General features: G+C 35.8%; 1 protein-coding gene across 1 annotated transcript; it reads right to left on the bottom strand.

The window, feature by feature from the left end:
* Window positions 1-1,448: 1,448 nt before the first annotated feature.
* LOC107659948 (mitogen-activated protein kinase kinase kinase MLT-like) lies at window positions 1,449-17,912 on the bottom strand. The gene is made up of 12 exons (XM_016449066.1): window positions 17,722-17,912; window positions 13,370-13,550; window positions 12,319-12,406; window positions 10,253-10,354; window positions 10,092-10,157; window positions 9,981-10,009; window positions 9,751-9,888; window positions 9,126-9,212; window positions 7,198-7,272; window positions 6,377-6,483; window positions 5,030-5,171; window positions 1,449-2,305 (listed from the first exon to the last, which is right to left on the bottom strand). Exons 1-12 carry the CDS (start codon window positions 17,790-17,792, stop codon window positions 1,958-1,960), a joined length of 1,434 nt encoding a protein of 477 aa, XP_016304552.1. The 5' UTR covers window positions 17,793-17,912; the 3' UTR covers window positions 1,449-1,957.
* Between the last annotated feature and the right edge of the window lie 1,444 nt (window positions 17,913-19,356).

Raw genomic sequence — 19,356 nt, 5'->3', positions numbered from 1 at the left:
GAGATTTACTATATATATATATATATATATATATATAATATATATATATATATTGACTGTGACAAGGAAGCAAAACTGGTAATCAGGCTAGACTACGTGGGACAGTCTTAACAAAATTTCACAGCTAAATGTAGCTGACGTGTATTATTGTGACTATATGTTAGCAGCCATGTTATGTTCACTAGTGTAAGAGGAAAAGGAGGAAGGGTTTTCACAGGTATGCAAAAATAAGAGCGTCAGTATTTTAAGCACTCCCCAGAGTTTGTGCTTTTAAAATGCGGATAAATTGACATGTCTCTACACACTTGCACAGTACTGTGACGGGTTTAAACAACCTCATTGGAAACTAGACAGAAAAAGCTTATAATACAGCTATATTAATTTTCAATAAAAATTCAGATTTGAAGCACTTTAAAGTCATATCTCAGATTACATCTGCACACACAACCAATGTTTTTTTTTTTGTGGTGACTCTGGCAAACTTTTCCAATGGTATTTTAAAAGCCTCCCACAATTATATTGTCTGCAAAACTATTTTGAAGCATTTAAACCAAATCCTTGAAATCATCAAGATCATGAGAAAACTACATTCAGTCAAACATGTCCAAGCATTTGACTCCTGCTGCTCTATATTACAAGCCATGGAACCAAACCACATAATGTTTTCGACACAGGCTAATCTTATCCAGTCTCCTGCTTTGGATATAGATTACAGATTAAACATGCACTCATAATGAGTAGGGTTATGTGTTTGTCTTGCATGTGAAACAGGAGAGCCGGCTCTCTATTGGGAGCAAACACACCCAAACATCTCAACCTCCAGTGAATCACAGTGGCCACACACACAGAGCTAAACATCACTCATGGATACACAACATACAACTGTGTGCTACCAGACCAAGCAATGTCTATACAATATATAAGAATTACAACTTTTAGAACTAGCAGACACGTATCCCTTTTTGTAAGCCTGTAACTTTTTAACGCACATGAGCCCTCGGGTGTGTGCAGGATGACTTAAAATATTCAAATGAATATATTAAAAATACAATTAATAGTGATATTACAAATAAAATAAAACTTAGTTTTAAAATCTACTTAACTTTTTTTTTTTTTTTAAATAGACTTAACCTCTAAAAAAGTAAAGTATAAACGATGCAGAACAACTTTAGTGCTGAAAATAAATACTTGGGGTTAGAGGTTTGTTCAAATCCATAAACCTAAGATTGAGTAATAGTCTTGCCTTAGCAAACCTAATGAATTAAGTGGTTTTAGGATAAAACTAAAGACATCATTTAATGATGGAAGCTTTGAAAGCACTCCAGTGAGTAAATTATATTTTGTTCAACATATTTTTTAAAACATAAATATTGGAAATGTTCCCTTGCAGTTTGACCCATTTCACACAAGTTGTTCAGTATTTCCTTTATTTTATAAAAACTTCAGGGCTTTACAAAAACACAGCTTCAGAAATCCCATTAAATCTCACATCACACTTTATAAATACTGTTAATGTGTCTCACGGGAAATCTCGGTATGATCTGGTGTCTCACTCAGAGAAGGCAGAGGTAAATCCCTTCTACCAATGGTAAATCCTGCCATTTATGGGCATTTATGCAGTACCCTGTATCTTCCCAATTACAACGCAGTATCATTCATCGTGCTTGCCTTGCTATTTATCAAAGGGTATTTATACTGGTTAGCCGGTATATTCAGAACAGCAGCCCTACTGCTAACAGGGTAGCGTAATATTCTGCTCTGGATCAAGTAATGCATGTTTTTTTTCACTGAAACATACCACACATGGGTGCAACAATCTTTTAAAATATTCAGATCAATCGTTACAGTTTAAACTATAAATTCCTGATTTTGCTAGCTCTGACTCTCGACATTTGACCTTGCTTGGACCGGCTCTGACCCCATCTAACCCCGCCCTATCGTACCGTGCTGCCCTCCACTAATCACTGTCGTCATCAGACCAGCCAAAGTCGTCCATGGTGATGGCCATGTTCAGTTTGCGTCCCTCACGAACACTGCAGGACTTGGAGGAATTCTTCTTTGCTTGCATGTTCAACTGCATCCCTGATTGGCTGATGAGGTTACCACTGGGAATGTTCATATCCAGGTCAAAGACGCCCCCGAACCCCAGCATGAGCTTCTGTAGGCTGGCCTGGCCCAGATCCCCGTTACTGCAGGTTGATGAAATCTGACAGCTGATCTCAGAGCTTTTGCTCTCCTCCATATGAGCCTCATAGAAGGACTCCGCACTGAGAGTGGCTGCCAAGGGGGAAATATGTGAAAACAGCTGCGGAAAGAACATAAAGTCAATTAAAGTTTGTAGATAAGTCATTTGAATTAGAGGTGGAAATGTACATTCACACTTACATTCACATTTACGTTAAATGGAAACTACAGCATTCCTATTCCTATGATTTTCTAAGATTTAAAAAAATACTTTGGTACTTAAAGCCTTTATGTATAATGCATTATAAAGGTACTCATAATGTAATAATGCATTGTATATTTTCATAAATAATTGTAATGTTAGTTTAAATTAAAATGCATTTTAATATTTAAAGTCTTGTTTATGTTTTAATGTTTTCTAATACTTTCTAAAGGTGTAACAATGAATAGATAAGTATTATAATGTGTTATAACTGTGATTACAATTATTCATGAGATTATAAAATGCATTATAAGGTTCATTACAAAGCATAATTAATGCATTAAAAATACTTTTATAATACGAAAAAGTCTTAGATCTTTGAGTTCAGCTCGTGAAAAATGGGGGCAAAAACAAAAGTGTTGCGTTTATAATTTTGTTCAGTGTATATATATAAGTATATATTTAAGTATTACCAATATTTTTATAGAGATACTTACAAAGAAAACTTGTTTAAATTTTCTTTTTTATTAATTATATTGACTATAGAAATCCCCTTAACTTTCCTTAACTTATAAACATGACCTTTTAAGATTTTAATTACTTCTTGAATAATCTTGAAATTCCATGGTGATGGCCATCCTTGTGAAAAAGAAGTGTGCTTAACTGCATTTAATGTGCATTTGTAGTGTACTTTAAAAAAAGTTGCAGATAATATAATATTAAAGAAATAATATTATATATTATAAATAATAATATATATTATAATATATAATATTATAAATAAAGGCCTCAGTGTAATTAATGAGTACACTTTCATTAGTTTCTTAACACTACTAAGTACACTTTTAAAAATGAGTGCACTAAGTGCACTTTGTAATAATGTAAAATCAAAACTTATACTTTAAAGTGCATTTTAAATCATTAGGTTTAATAATTTTTGCCATGCTTTAATGAAGAGACTTATTTTGATGTGTTGACTAACATACAAAAGCACAAGTACTTTATTATATTTTAACTGTAGTGTAGTGTGGTATTCAATATTACATTTAAAGTTAATATACTGTATGTAATACTTAAGTATGCTAAAGTATACTTCTTTCTCACACTTCTTCCTCACAAGGGCAAGTTACTGTGTACACTGTATTATTGCAGATTTTCTCTATGCAAATGTACTCAGATGACCTTCTATGCCTGCCAGAATTTGCACGACACAATTAAGGCACACTACCAGTAATGTTGCACACAATGCATAGGCTTGTTTTAGTCCAAACTTTGTTGAAGTTTCACTACTCCTTTGAGTGACTTCCTACTTTATCAGTGCTGCATGTCACATGAAAACATGACAATGTCAGCATTCTACAACTTAAAAAAACTGTGCATTGGTGTGTCATATAAAACTCTTGATTAACATCACTTAATTATTCTTAAAATTTAATAAATATATGAATAAATTAGGAATAACAGGCGTGTAAAATGGACCTTCCCAAAAACTCTCCTTCGGATTCACAAACCTCAGATTTGATAGTTAAACGTGTGTATGTTAATGAGCCCCTCCACTGCAGACAGCAAGCCAAATATGTTTAACCTCAATATCTTAAAGTTTACCTAGCTATTTTGGCAAACAAACTTGTAAAATATTATTATACTACATACAGAGCTATCAAAATGCAGTGTCTAAAGGAAAACGAAACATTTGGATGATTTACGCATCATTTACACATGGTTGGGAGCAGGCGTACATTTTTTGTGTACCATCTAACATTTTGAAAATATGAACATTTTCATAAATCCGAAAATTTAAACACACACACACACAAAATCATAGTGACGTGACATGTGGCCAAGTATGGTGACCCATACTAGGAATTAGTGCTCTGCATTTAACCCATCCAAAGTGCACACACACAGCAGTGAACACACACACACCGTGAACACACACCCGGAGCAGTGGGCAGCCATTTATGCTGCGGCGCCCGGGGAGCAGTTGGGGTTCGGTGCCTTACTCAAGGGCACCTCAGTCATGGTATTGAAGGTGGAGAGAGCGCTGTACATTCCCTCTCCCCACCTACAATCCCTGCCGGTACGAGACTCGAACCCGCAACCTTTTGGGTTACAAGTCCGACTCTCTAACCATTAGGCCACGTCTTCCCCCATTCTGCCCCATGTTTCACGAATGAGGCCTATAGTGTATACTTCCTTCTTTCTCCTACAGTATCTCAGCTTCACATGCATAGACAACTATAAGTAAGCCATTCATAGGTGGATTTCCAGCAGAAAGTATAAACACAGTGACACTATCAAAACATCTAGACCAGCTCAACACAGCACTTTTAGCTCAATCAGAGTTTTGGGTGAGACTGTTTGTCTGTTTTGTCTGTCCAATTTCAGACAAGGCGAGTTTGAGAATACTCTTTATAGTTATTATATAACAATTGATCCCACTAGTGGTGCAAAAATGACACACTCCATAAAGGTGAAGGGTCCACTAGTGGCATCAAACCGAACTGTAATTCAATAATGGTAATAATGAGGATTCTCGCCCTTCTAGACTGTAATACTATATACTATGTAGTACACAGTATGCAGAAGTGTGGTTGCAAAATGAGGAGTTATGTTTTTTAGCACAGAATGATGTGGACTCACAGGAGTGCAGGATCTGGATCTTTCCATAAGTCTGTTTTCCCACTCTGTCAGTCGTCTTTCTCTTTCTGCCAGCTCCTGTTCCTTACAGCTCAACTCCATCTCCAACTGCTTTAAGCGTTCCAGCGTCTCCTCAATCTCACACCTTACAGGAGAAGACACAGGAAGTTTGATTAACACATTGTATAATTTATCACCCAACCGAAATGCACCTTTGACCTAAAAAACAAACAAACCCAGCTGTATGCAATTCCTATCTGTGCCAGCAGGTGGTACTGTATGCTAAACAATACAACCTCCCACACGAAGCCTTTCCTTTGGCTATTTATAAACAGGTATGTGAAGGAAGGCCAGAATGCCCCCCTCCGCCCTCAAAAGCCATATCAGCCCCTGCCAAAATCTCTCCACACACACTCTCAAAACCTCCCCTTCTGCTAGAATTGATTTCTCTACCACTCTCATGAGGAGCGTTTCCAGAATGTCTCACCCTCCCTCTTCCTTGCCCTTCTGCTCCTCGCTCTTTTTCCATTCCTCTCAGTTCATTTCTGACATCTCTCTCTTCATGCACTGCAGCTCTGCTGAAGTCAAGCATTCATTGTGTTTGTTTCCTCTATTTGTGTTTTTGCTCTTACAACTCGTACCTCTGTGAGTTGTAACCTAGTCTACTTTTTACTTAAATTATTATACTATAGTTCCTCAAAAACTTGATACTCACAAACGTTTAAAAGCAAGTTTAAAGTTTAATACAAGTTAAACTTCACAGAAAATAATTTTGATAATTTCACAATTATGCCAGTAAGTTTATATGTTGTAATTTCATATGGCTAAAAAGTGAAGTACTCAGAGACAGCTAATAAAAATGTAGACAAATTTACCTTGAATAACAAACATTTTTTAAAAGTATTTTAAAAAGCATCATATTTCAGGTTTTGAAACTCTCGTGTGTGTGCATTACATTAACATCCAGGTGTACTTTAACGCACACGTATGTTTTGCTAGTTTTGATGAATCAACAGATAAACAGAAATAATGATTTGTAGTAATTTCCGCATTATTCATGGATCTTACATACAGTTACTTCCCGTTTCATATTTTGGTTTTTAACTTATGCTTTACATGTTTTTAATTCTTATAAGTTGTATGAAACTGGCTACTGATTATATGTTTCCAAAGTATACACTTTTTACAATTAGGTTATGTGTCCATATGAATCACACTTGTCATTTGCACAGATTAATACAAATACGTTGGCAAATTTTTGTTCGAAGCTTGCTTATAACCTTTTTTTTTTTTTTCAATTTAACACTTCAGAACACTTAAAAAAAAAAAAAGGTTCTGGACTGTACGTACCTCCACTCTGCTTTGTTATGTAAGAAGGAGTTGCATTGGTCGGGCAGTTTGCTGTCATTTTTCATGGTCTCTAGGGTGCTCAGGATCTGTTTGAACTGTGGCCTTTCCTGGAGATGAAAGTTTTATTATGTTTATTATGGCTATTCTTCAGCACAATGTAATCAAAGTTTGAGATCAAGCATTCATTAAAATGATAAAAAACCTCATCATTTTTGGTTCCTTTCTCATTTAGCTCGTAAAATGTTAGGTCATAAACCTTCTACACACATACCTATTCACTATAATATGAAATTTGAGAACTCATGAAAAATTCACACGGAGGTCAGTAAGAATAAATGGCAGAATTTGCACGCAATAGTTTTTTGCTATTAAACTGTTCACATTGAATTTGATTATGAATCACCATTCTCTAAAAAAAAAATACACTAATTCTCCACTTGCTGAAAAAAAGAGAACAATCTAGAATGATTCTTACAGTCATTTCGGACTCACTGTGAAGATGTTCACAAACATGCATAGTTTCATTTTAAAATCTTGACTTGTAAAGCCCTAAGATTTCATTTGAACGAACAGCTGCTTGTGATGTTCCTTCATTTGCAAGTCTCTTTGAATAAAAGCATCTGCCGAATGACTAAATGTATACAGTTATTACGATTCCAGTGATCCTGAGCATCATATGAGCTGAATTTCAGCTCTATCCCACCATTGCAAGTCTCTTTGAATAAAAGCATCTGCCGAATGACTAAATGTAAACAGTTATTACGATTCCAGTGATCCTGAGCATCATATGAGCTGAATTTCAGCTCTATCCCACCATGTACCTTGGGCTCTGCAATCCAGCAGCATCTCATCAGGTCTGCAAAGCTAGCGGGGCAGCTGCTGGGAATGGTCGGCCTCTGGAACACATAACCCACACAAACACCAGACACAAGCACACGCATTAGAATCCATTTCAAAAACCCGTTATAGCAGCCATTACATAAAATTCTAATTTTAGCACATGTCCGGTTTAAGCTCTCAAAAGCAACTGCTGCAAAGCGTTCCTCTGGGCTAAGTTTACATCACAACTCAAATGGAGCGTATATCTCCATTTTCAAAGAGTCTGATATATAATAACCAGTATATAAGGATTAACAAAGAGCTTTTACATGGCCGCTGTTTACACTGCTAAGTGATAAAAATGAGTTCTCACTCAAGATAATGGAACTTTAAGAGCATGTGAGGAGAGATGCTGTAATGGAGACTTGTCGAATCCCATTTGATAAGCCACACATGTAGGAATCTAATACTGTCCAAGTGGCTCGTCCAATAGCAATAGCTGCAGAGTATTGGATCTGACAAACAGCACTGGCACACCACATAATCATGAGCCCACGAGAAAATGGAAACTGCTCCTTCCCACTGGGAATTTAACATAAACCAAAATATCTTTTCATCCATCTTTTGACCTCTCCCACTCGCCCTCGCCAACATTTTCTCTTATAAGTCTGTAACTCTGTCTCAGGCTGGGATGTTTATCTTAAAAGGTTTCCTGACTACCCCCCTACAGCACTAAAACCACTGTGGTCTAATCCGATCTCCACCTGATGGCTTCTCTGCAGGCGCATAAAGAGAACTACAATAGATCTTAACTCTCCGTAATGTGTGCTAGTGCTCAATAAAAGTTGCAGAGGTATGTATTGAAGCCTCTGGATCAGCCCGCTATAAATAACCAACTAAAGCAAGCAATGGAATCCATTATCATACTGTTCCATTCCATCCCACAGAAAGAACAAGAAACGTAACTGTTCCAGAACATTATGATTAGGTGCGATCCATGCAAAGTCTGTTCCAAAAGTTAATAAAAGTTAAAATACTTTCTTTACTTTCTCCAGTTCTGAATGTGGCAACTGGGCATAACTCATGCGTTTTGTTCAGAATACAAGTAATGCACATGTAAACACATATGTGAATCAGATTGCAAAGCTTAGGGTTCATATAAACAGGACTTTCAGAATCTGAAATCGGATTAGATTCAGTCAAACTGAAGAAAACGAGTGCATGTAAACATAGCTAGTGAGAGAATTAGTGATTCTATATGTACCACAAATTAATTCAGTACTTAAAAGTATTGCTTAAAATTTCAGTCTAATTCAGGTTCGCTATTTTGTATGATATTTATGTGTGGTATGTATTTTTATGCTTATTAGAGTATTGCGTCATTAGCTTAGCAACATGCTGACAGTAAACTCTAGTGAACTTTCTGTACTGAAAGTACTGGAAGCTCCTGACACCAAGACGAATTCCTTGTGTGTGTAAACACACTTGGCAATAAAGCAATAAAGCTCTTTCTGAAATCCATTGTTTGCTAAACTATTTGCTGCTTATGTACAATTATGTCACTCAGGATCACACACCAGATGGATCTAACACTCTCATTCGTAGCTGAAAGCATGATAAAATCCACCAAAATGTGATAAATGAAAACGCATATGAGTTTTATTGGCACAGATTCCATGTGGGAAACAGAGGTTAAAACAGAGGATCCAGTCTAGTGAGGATGCAGCTGTCTATGTAGGACAGAAGGCAGTTCACTAAGTTTTGGAACAAAGCCAGGAAAAGAGTTTGCCAAAGTTAACTACTACACTACTGACAATGTATACAGACATATACAATGTAACTATACTAACATTACATTCATGCGGTGGTTTTATAGTAATAGCATTCCTCTCTTAAGAACACTGAGGGATTGTGGGATACTGTGTAGTACCTCATGTTTTTCCACCACCAACCAGGCCACCTGCAAACCCTCAAAACCTTTAAATGGCACTTCTCTGGTCAGCATCTCCCACAATACCTGCAAGACAAACCACAAATCAAACAATAAATGTGCATATGTCCTGGCATTGCTCTCTACAACAAATCTGGCATATTTCACAAACAAAAACATATATGGGTTGAACAACACTTGGAATGCAGTTTATGCAGACTGTGTTTGAAATAACAATTAATTCAGACAGTCAAACATACATACACACACACAGCCATGTATACACACACACACACAGCCATGTACACACATACACACACACACACACGCACACACACACACATATACATTATATATACATATATCCTTGCATGAACAACCGTTTAATGCTTTTTAATTACTTTAGACTACTTTTAACCCTAAAATACAATCCTCTGCATTTGCTTTGCTTTTTTCCATGGGATACAATAGAAGATATTTAGCGAAATGTCCTGGCTGCTCTTTTCTATACAATGAAAGTGAAACCATACTTTCTTATCAGGATTCAAAGAGACAAAGAGATAGAAAAGCGTGATCACAGCACATTCATACTACAAATGTAAGTCATACAAATATAAGTACTGACCACGCCATATGAGTAGGTGTCACATGTTTCTGAGACGGGCAGACTCTGGATCACTTCAGGGGCCATCCAAGGGAAGGTGCCCACCAGAGACATGTGCGTTGTGTGAGAAACCAACTTAGATGCTCCAAAATCACAGATCTGACACCAACAAAATGCATTACGCAGGGACAGTCAAATTGATATTTTGAGCAGAGTTTAAATCCTTAGATTTTATTACGAAGGAAACATACCTTTAATACATTGTCTGCAGTTAACACAACTAATGGAGAGAAAATAAAATAGTTATTTGTGTATAATCATCATGTTTGCATTTTTTGCTCGTGAAATTGCTCACAGCTCACCATTTCTTGACTTCAGGTCTCTATGAATGACTTTCACAGGGGCCTCGGCATGTAAATAATGCATTCCTACAGAGAAACGAATCACAGAACCAGCCATTATCTCATAAGGAAAATGTGACTGAGCTCATTACATAAACACGTGTATTCATACAGGCACATACCTGTAGCAATATCCATTGCCCAGGTCATTACTTGATCCATATCCATCTCCTCACTGTCAACACTGGACAAATATTCATACAGTGATCCTCTGCTGGCATATTCTACAATACAAACACACAAACCATATACATATCACCACATGTGTCAACTAAATGTTGTGGAGCTGCTATATACTGTAGATGATAGCTAAATTTTTTTGGACCACATATACAGTACTGTTGAAAATTTTGGGGTCTGTAAGATTTTTAAATGTTTTTTAAAAGTCTCTTATGCTCACCCAGGCTGCATTTATTTGATAAAAAATACAGTAAAAACAGTAATGTTGTGAAATATTATTAAAATTTAATTTAAATTGTTTTCTAATTCCTGTGATGCAAAGCTGAATTTTCAGCATCATTACCGCAGTCTTAAGTGTCACATGATCCTTCAGAATTCATTCTAATGTGCTGATTTGGTGCTCCAGAAACATTTTTATTAGTATCAATGTTGAAAAAAGATGTGCTACATGATATCTTTGTGGAAACCATTTTTTTTTTCATTCTTGGGTGCACAGAAAGAATTGAAATAGAAATCTTTAGTAACATTATAAAAGTCTTTACTATCACTTTTGATTGATTTAACACATCCTTGTCGAATAAAAAGTACTCATTTGTGTGTATTGCTTGTCATTGTAACATACAGAGAAGCGGAAAGGAGTGAGAGAGACCAGCTGGACAAGCAAAAAAGCCTGTCTCATGTCGAGATGTCAATCAACACATGAGATCATCTATCACCAACCCTCCAGTGAAGTCAAACACAGCTTAGCACACTCAGGGTTTCCCATTTACACATGCACACATCCACAGACACACAGGGAGCAGATGCTGGCAGCAGGAGTCAGAGGAAGACAGCATGCACAGCCGTTAGATTTACTGAATACCCAGCTGACAAAGCCACTGAAAGACATGCTCTCGAGAAACGATTAGGTCACATAAATCTGCTCATAAGCGCATTTACATCCCTGGAGACCAAGATCACAATAGGATGTTTAAAAAATGGCAAGACAAGTGTGTAAGCGTGTAAGTGTGCGTCTGTCCTGTTGATGAATTATCCTCACACCCTGATTATCCACAAAGCTTTTTACAGTCACAACAACATGGCAATAGGCAGTAGTGAAATGTTTGGGAGAGGGGTACAAGAGGGGGTATCACAGCAACTCTTAAGAACAAAATAATCACAAAGAAGATCTCTATAATATCTGAGCGATTTCTCTTAGACAGCAATGAGATACACTTTTTTTCATTTCAAAATTACATACTTTTCCAGACTCAAATTTCTAGACTTCTCTGAAGATTTTTCTGACCATATTGATAAATGGTTTTAAACACCTTCTGACTAAGTATGCTGCAAATCAATTAACAGATCAAAGTTCAGACCAAAGTTCAATACGCAGCATTTTATTAAAACTACAGGGTTGTTTGATACTCTTTCACACTTGCACATTTTTTTTTTTACATTTATTTCGAAATTTTTACTTGACTATTTTAATATTATTAAATATCATTTAAACTATTAAATATCATTTTACTAATATATCTTATATTTTATCAATACATTTACTGAAATCAATTCCACATGATAACATGTGCTTACATGATGAAAAGAAACCTAAACACTTTATAACCTGCATTTTTATTGCATAATGAAAATACATGCCTTGAATTCATTCTGTTGTGTTAAAAACTTTTGGCTGCACTGGCTGTCTGCTCCAAAAGTCATGAAAAACACTCTGCCTGTATGATAACTTTATTTTTTAGAAATTCTTAATGTTATATTTTAGAAAACAAAATAGGGACAGTTATTCCAAATATGGCTTTTTTTCATAATTCAGACTTTTTTCCTCTCAAGAACTGTGAGATATAACCTCAGAATTCCATGCTGCGCAGGAACCCTGGTTTTAGAAGAAATCTCAACAATAACTGAGAAACATAACTTTTTTTTGTCTTATGAGCATTTAAAGAGAAACTCTGAGCAATAAAACATTCAACTGCTTATGAAACAAAAAGAGACCACATTTTATTATTACCTGTGACAATGCCATAGTTGGGCGCTTCCAGAATGGCTCCGTAGAACTGAATAATATTTTTGTGGCTCAGGACACTCAGAATCTCAGCCTGGATGAGGTGAAGGAAAAAAAAAAAACAGATGCAGAGGTGAAAGTCACCAGACTGCGGTCAAACACTCAGGCTCAAATGAGTGCTGCATCAATGTCATAAAACTATTTTTTCATTACAGTATGTCGAGGTCAAATATTACGCTAGAAATGTGCGTGAACATGGAGCCATTAGCAGTATTGTGGGACATGTCCACTGGGACTCAAACTGAATGGCTTCAGCCAGGAAAGCTGCTAAACTCTGGTAAACAGTGGAACAGACTCTGTCAGTGCTGCTGAGCGTGCATTAATACTGACAGCAACACACACTGCCTGCAAACCCACATTAAGATGCTACATTTTACACTTACAATATATCAAATTTGCTTTAGCCAAAGAAAAATAGAGAAAGGCGGGGGAGAGATGAAGGGAAAGAGATGGTCATGGAAAACTGTACATCCTTACACTCCCCCTCTCTCACGACAATAAACAAGTCTGATGGATGGATGGAATACAGGAAATGATGTAACACTGGCTATGAGTCCAGGTTTCTCAACATTTAGATTATGTACTGAATTTGATTAATAACTCAACGAATACAGAGTATTGTTTGCTAACATGAATAGAGAATATTGGGACATCCTGCTGATTTGATGTACTGCTTTTAGCGTATACTTTTACATTGAATGCATATTTACAGTTTCAAAGTGTGCATGAACAGCTGAACACAATTGCATTTAGCACTTCAAACTTATTTATATATATATATATACATATATAATGTTAACTATTTTATCATCCAGCTTTAATCTGTTCAATGTTATTATAAGGCATGAATAAGATACTATAAACATGAACATCATGATTTTCTGTACAGCTGCTTTGAAACAATGTGTATTGTAAAATAATATTTGACTTGGCTCACTTAAGCTCCCAAAATAACAATACATTCATAAACACTAAATAAATAGTGAGTCTGACAAACCTCAGTGTCAATCTTCAGCAGTTTTTTGACAGCCGCTTCTTTGTCCTGTGAGATCCAGTGTGCCCGGTACACGCTCCCAAAACTCCCACCGCCGCAGTTCTCATAGAAGCGGATGTCATCGAAACGGATCTGAACGAAGCTAGCGCTGAGGGACGACATCTCATACTGACATTCACTGTGGCTGTAGAAAGAGAGAGACAAAGCAAATTAATATATATAAACATATTAGGCCAACGAAGTGATCAGTACAATGTGACAAATTAAATGTTTTATAATAATAATAATAAAAACATAAAACGTAAAACATAAAAATAATGTTGCAACAAAAATATAAACTCAGAGAAAATAATAATACTTTCAAACTGAAAAGATGCTTTTAAAGAAAAAGAAAATTCTGTCATTTTTTACTTACTCTCATGTTGTCCCAAACCTGTATTAAATTCTTGTGCTGAACACAAAGGAAGATATTTTGAAGAATACATCGGTTCAAAAAGCTAGGGTAGGGCGAAAAACTCTGTTTTACCTTTTTTTGTAAAGGGCATTTGACTTTCTTTGCACGTTCGCTTTGTAAACAATGGGTCGGTGCTTTCGCCTACGTCACGCGTGACCTTTCCAACATGACTACGTAATGTGTGAGATCAGGCTGGTGCAAGATGAGCATTTGTGGTTAAAAAGTATATCAATTTTTATTTTTTTGTAGAAAATGACCAATCGTTCTGCTAGATAAGACCCTTACTGTATAGAGCCCTTTGAAGCTGCAATAAAACTGCAATTTGGTCGTTCAACCCGTTGGGTCCCATTGAAGTCCACTATATGGAGAAAAATCCTGGAATGTTTTCCTCAAAAACCTTAATTTCTTTTCAACTGAAGAAAGAAAGACATGAACTTCTTGGATGACATGGGGGTGAGTAAATTATCAGGACATTTTTATTCTGGAAGTTAACTACTCCTTTAACAAATTTTTTCAGTTTGTAATGTCTTTTTTTGCTGATCAGGATTTGTGCTGCCAGAGTTTTCCCCAAATGTTCTTTTTGTTTTGTTTAGTTTTGCTGATACAAACCTCTTGTGTGGGCGGGCCTTATGGGGAAGGGTTCTCATTGGTTAGTGAGTGACAGTTTCTTGACTCCTGTAAAGTAGACTGTGCAATTGTTATTTTGTGTTTGTGTGTTTATTCTCAATTTATATTTTTGTTTGATTCTTGAACATTTACCTCCAATACTTTGAATCACAACTCTAATGTCACAGCTACAGTGATCAACAAAAGCGTATATAGATTGCTACAGGGCCAACTCGGAAGTTACCGTCTGGCTCCCTCAACAAAAAGCCAATAAGATGCTTCCACTGGCTTTTATATCATTGCCCAAAAAAAAAACTAATTTTTTTTTAATACATTTTTTAAAAAATTGAAATACAACTTTAATTATAAATATTAGATGAAAAAGTTACACTTAAAAACACTTATAAAAAAACTTATTTGCCTTATCATGTTGAACAACTAAAAATACTAAAACCAACACTAAATAAAAATATATTAAAGCTAAATAGAAATATTTATTTTTTTAAAAATCATAAAAATGTCAAAAGCACATAACAAAATTACCACTCTTAAAATGACACTGAAAATATAAAAATAAAAAGTAATTCAAAATAGTCAAGCTATAAATGCTATAAACTACACCAGGGATGCATGACTTCAGTGCCACCAATCTTTATTTAAACTCTACAAGTTGGAAACTTTTGAATTAGAATAGTTTGCAAGAGCGCCATAAACACAACAAGACTGAGTTTTCCTGTTCGGCATGTTATGTAGAAAGATTTGAAACATCTCTAAAGCAGAATGCTACACAGTCATGCATAGAAACCTGCTGTAAGAATGATGAATTACGATGATTCTTATGCAATCAGAGCATGAGAGGAGTTGTGTTGAGTGGAGGTCTGTGTGAAATGTCTGCTCCCTGCATGTGATTTACAGCGTGATCCTTTACCATCTTCACATAACTGCAGAACAACTTGCCATGTATTTGCCTTCGGTCTTCTCTGCTACATCTGTAATTGGACTCCTGCCACTTTTGTCTACACTACTAATCCTCAGTCTTATTTTACAGGCATTATGAAAACACAAGCATAGACAAAAGTGAGAGAGGGGGGTAAACAACAACTGTAATGTTTTGGATTGCTGTTCAAATAGAGATTAGAAATTTCTGTTTACACAAAATAGTAAAAAAAAAAAAGCTTTTAAATATACAGCAGGAGAGATCATAATACTTAGGGAAAACGTAACCATCTGTTTTTAATTATGAACTAATTATGGTCTATGAACTGGGCGCAGAGGAATAAACAAAGTTCAGCACTGATATGACTGTACACTTGTTAAAGTGCTTGTTTGCGCTTACAGCTGCAGCCATGAAGAACTCGTCAATAAGCCGGATATTTATAACCTGTCTCTTGCTTGTCCAGAACGTGTTGTCACAATGTTGGAGTTGGCCTGATTATTTTTCCATGATTTCCCAGGTCTCTATTATATTCCGATATGGCTGGAGGCCCCGCACGGGGTTCTGTACACTGCCTCGAAAGAGCTCACCCTTATGTCTCTAGCATTTTCTGCCACCTAGATATGGCTGAGGTCATGAGGGCTTTAGAGTTCAAACATTCCAATCAACGGAAGTCTGTGGGACTTCTTCACTGTTTCATAGTTTGCCAAGCAAAAGATGTAAGTATGATTGCTTGTGTGCATGATATATATATATACTAAAAAAATATGGTGTAGGCTTGTAGGATTTACTTCAAAACAGAAAATGTTATGAAATTTCACAATTAATTGTGAAATGGCAAGTACACACATTGAATTAAACAAGATATTTTGAATTAGAAAGATATAGTATTTTTTTTTTTGTTTGTAAAAATTTACTCCAGTAATCTTTATTTACAACTCAGAAAAATCATTTTCTATCAACAAAAATTGTTAAAAATAAACTATGATCAAAAATGTTCTTTATAACACCATTAAGGTTCACCAATAAGTTTTACTTTCAAATCATGGTTCTTTATGGAATTTTATAAAAAGGGTTCAGGACCAAAAAGGGTTCATTGTCACAAACCGAAGAACACTAAACTTTTTTTCTGCCACTGGTGCCCCCTCAAAAAAAAAAAAAAAAAAAATTAAGTGTGTATTAGCTTTATAAAATTTACTTAAAAGTCCTTCCTTGTGACAAATGTATTTTTATTCTAATATATTTTTATAATAAATTAATAATTTAGATTTATATATATATGTATAATTTTATTTTTTTCCTCGTCTCTCAATGAGACAGATGAAAATGCATGTACAAGAATTACAAAAATGTTGTTATAAATGAAGTATAACTAACTCACACTGCAGGACATTGCTGTTACTGCTTAACATCAACTAACCATACTGTCATGTCAACTAACCATTAAGTGTGACGCAACCGGTCGCAACAAACACAAGTTGAGTTTGCCAGTATTTCCAAATCCAAGAGTGCACTTCTGAGTACTTCACTTTCAGCCCAGGTTCATGTTAGCTTTCACCTCTAATGTAGTAAACGCTGATGTTGTTGTAGTTGGTGTTAATGGGGTCTGGTTTCTTATGCATTACTAGCACATGCCTCACTCTTCCCTGAAATCTATGACCTCACTTCAGATTGACTTCCCTGGTTTAGAGTGACCAACCTATGTCCCGTACACAGTCTATCACATAAAGAGCGCTCAGTCTCTAAAAACAACCCGCATATCATCACTGGGGCCCGTTGGCTGTGACATCAGGGGCCAACAGGAGGCAATTGTGTCACACGTTCAACTATACTTAACCAGAAACAGCTCATTCATACCTCTGACTTGATTCATTGCCAAAAAACACCCTAACATATCTATCATTGCTAATTATGTAAATAAAAAAAGCAAATAGGAGGCCATAGGAAATATAAAGTTTTAAGTTAAATCATTCATTTGTAGTATTTCACATATATATCACATGTCCATATATGTGCACAATGTTCTTTGTAAAGGAATTTGTAAACATTGTTGTTCTTTATGGTTTGTTAATATTTTCAAGTCCCCTCCATTTCAGGTTAAAAACTTTGGAAGAGTTTGGAATACTTCAGAATACTTTTGGACAACGTGCAGTACTTTTTTGGAATACTTATGAAGATTCTGTAGCGCAAAAACATAAATGACAAACATTATTTGTCTCACTCTCCTGAAGTCGCCAAGCACAAGATCAGCTGCAGAGTTAAAACTCATCCCACGCAATGATATAGCAAATAATGTTACTATTAACACATACATAGCATAATGTGTGTTCTGGTTAACATTTAAAAATCATGGTTTCCTACCTGTTAGTCGTGTTTTCCGTGCGGTCCGGTGAAACGCGTTTGTCTGTCGCTCTCTGAACAATCCCAGTCATAAGATAATATGCGGAGCCTCATTGTCTCGTGTTACCGCACTTCCATAAGAGGACACTCGCTTGGGACCGCTGGACAAATTATGAATCCTACTACGGTAAAGGCTTGGTTTATGAATATTAATTACGACAAACAGACGTTAAGCGGTAACCAAACGAGAGAGTTCTATACGTCACCTAATTAATATTCATGATTCAAACCCCTGCGTCAAGATAAGATTCGTTTATTCGTCAGATTAGTGCCCACCTATTAGCGGCAGCGTTTCAGCCAATGAGCTAGACGTAGTGCTACGTAATTAATATTCATTAGCCAAGCATTCGGTGTAATAGAATAAATCGATCCTTGAGCACAGATTACGATGTTACAAATTTAAGGACAATGACAATAGCGCCTCTACACGGACACAGACAGGCAATGAAAGGGTTTAAAAAGTAAGTAAATAGATAAATAAATGTTTGTTACTACTTATATTCATTAAATAATTAAACACTAAATATATCAGTTTATGTACATTCAGAGAGTTAGAAATGTATTGAAAAATAATATAAAATAATACATATTCATGACGCATATTTACATGCACATAAATATAATCTAAGCCTTGAAAATGTTTAAATACTGCATTGAAATCTCATTTATTTATCTGTACTTACCAGTTGCAATACTGTATTGGATGTTTCGTTTGGTATTAATATATATTTTTTTGTATTGTACTGTTTATTGCAAACAGTAATGCATTCTTGTATACCAGCACACAGCTAGTGCATACTTGTACATTTGCCCATTGACTCGTGTATGTCTGTATATATATCCAGTTCAGTCTTACTGCAATAAAGAGTCTATTAAATTTATCATTTCAATATACTATTTGAATATTGTCCTGTTAGGCGTAAAATATAAAAGCATTAGTTTACCCAAAGTAACTCATTTACCTCTTTTTGTGTTCCTCTTATGAAATACATTTATACAGGTTTTGAAACGTATGAGTGTGAGTAAATGACAGGATTTTCATTTGGGGTAAACCAAGCCTTTATTGTCCCAGAGAACAAATAAGAGCAAAACAGAGCAGAGACAGAAGACATAAAGGCAATAAAACAGAGGAACAAGAGGAAAACACATGTTTGGAGTGAAAAGTCCAAACACACCAACACCAAATGTTCAATGATACATTTATTTAGATTATACTATGTACAAGGTAGGCATAGACATTTTCCTAAAAGAAAATAAGTGCCCTACACGCACAGCGTCTCACTTTCCAAAAGGCAGGATGAGAACAAACAAAGGCCTTCTCAGACCGATTATGATAACTTAGCAAAATGGGTCCGACCCAAAAATATACAAATAAAACTCAATGTACAAAATGACATCAATAATGCTACAGGCTATGGCGAGAGGTAAGTTACTAGCACACAATTTAACCAGTCGTAAAAAAAAAAGTCCTTGAGCCAGAATACTTTCATTTATATGACTTAAAACAACATACCACAAGACATTGAGGCCATTCATAGGATCATAGAAATGCAGGCTTGAGCACAGGCAGCAGGTTTACACTGTTGTATCATGGGA

The sequence above is a fragment of the Sinocyclocheilus anshuiensis genome, unplaced genomic scaffold, assembly GCF_001515605.1.
Source record: "Sinocyclocheilus anshuiensis isolate Anshui unplaced genomic scaffold, SAMN03320099.WGS_v1.1 scaffold55, whole genome shotgun sequence".
Classification (NCBI taxonomy): domain Eukaryota; kingdom Metazoa; phylum Chordata; class Actinopteri; order Cypriniformes; family Cyprinidae; genus Sinocyclocheilus; species Sinocyclocheilus anshuiensis.
Note: the sequence above shows the minus strand (reverse complement) of the source record. Positions and strands in the feature narration are given on the sequence as shown.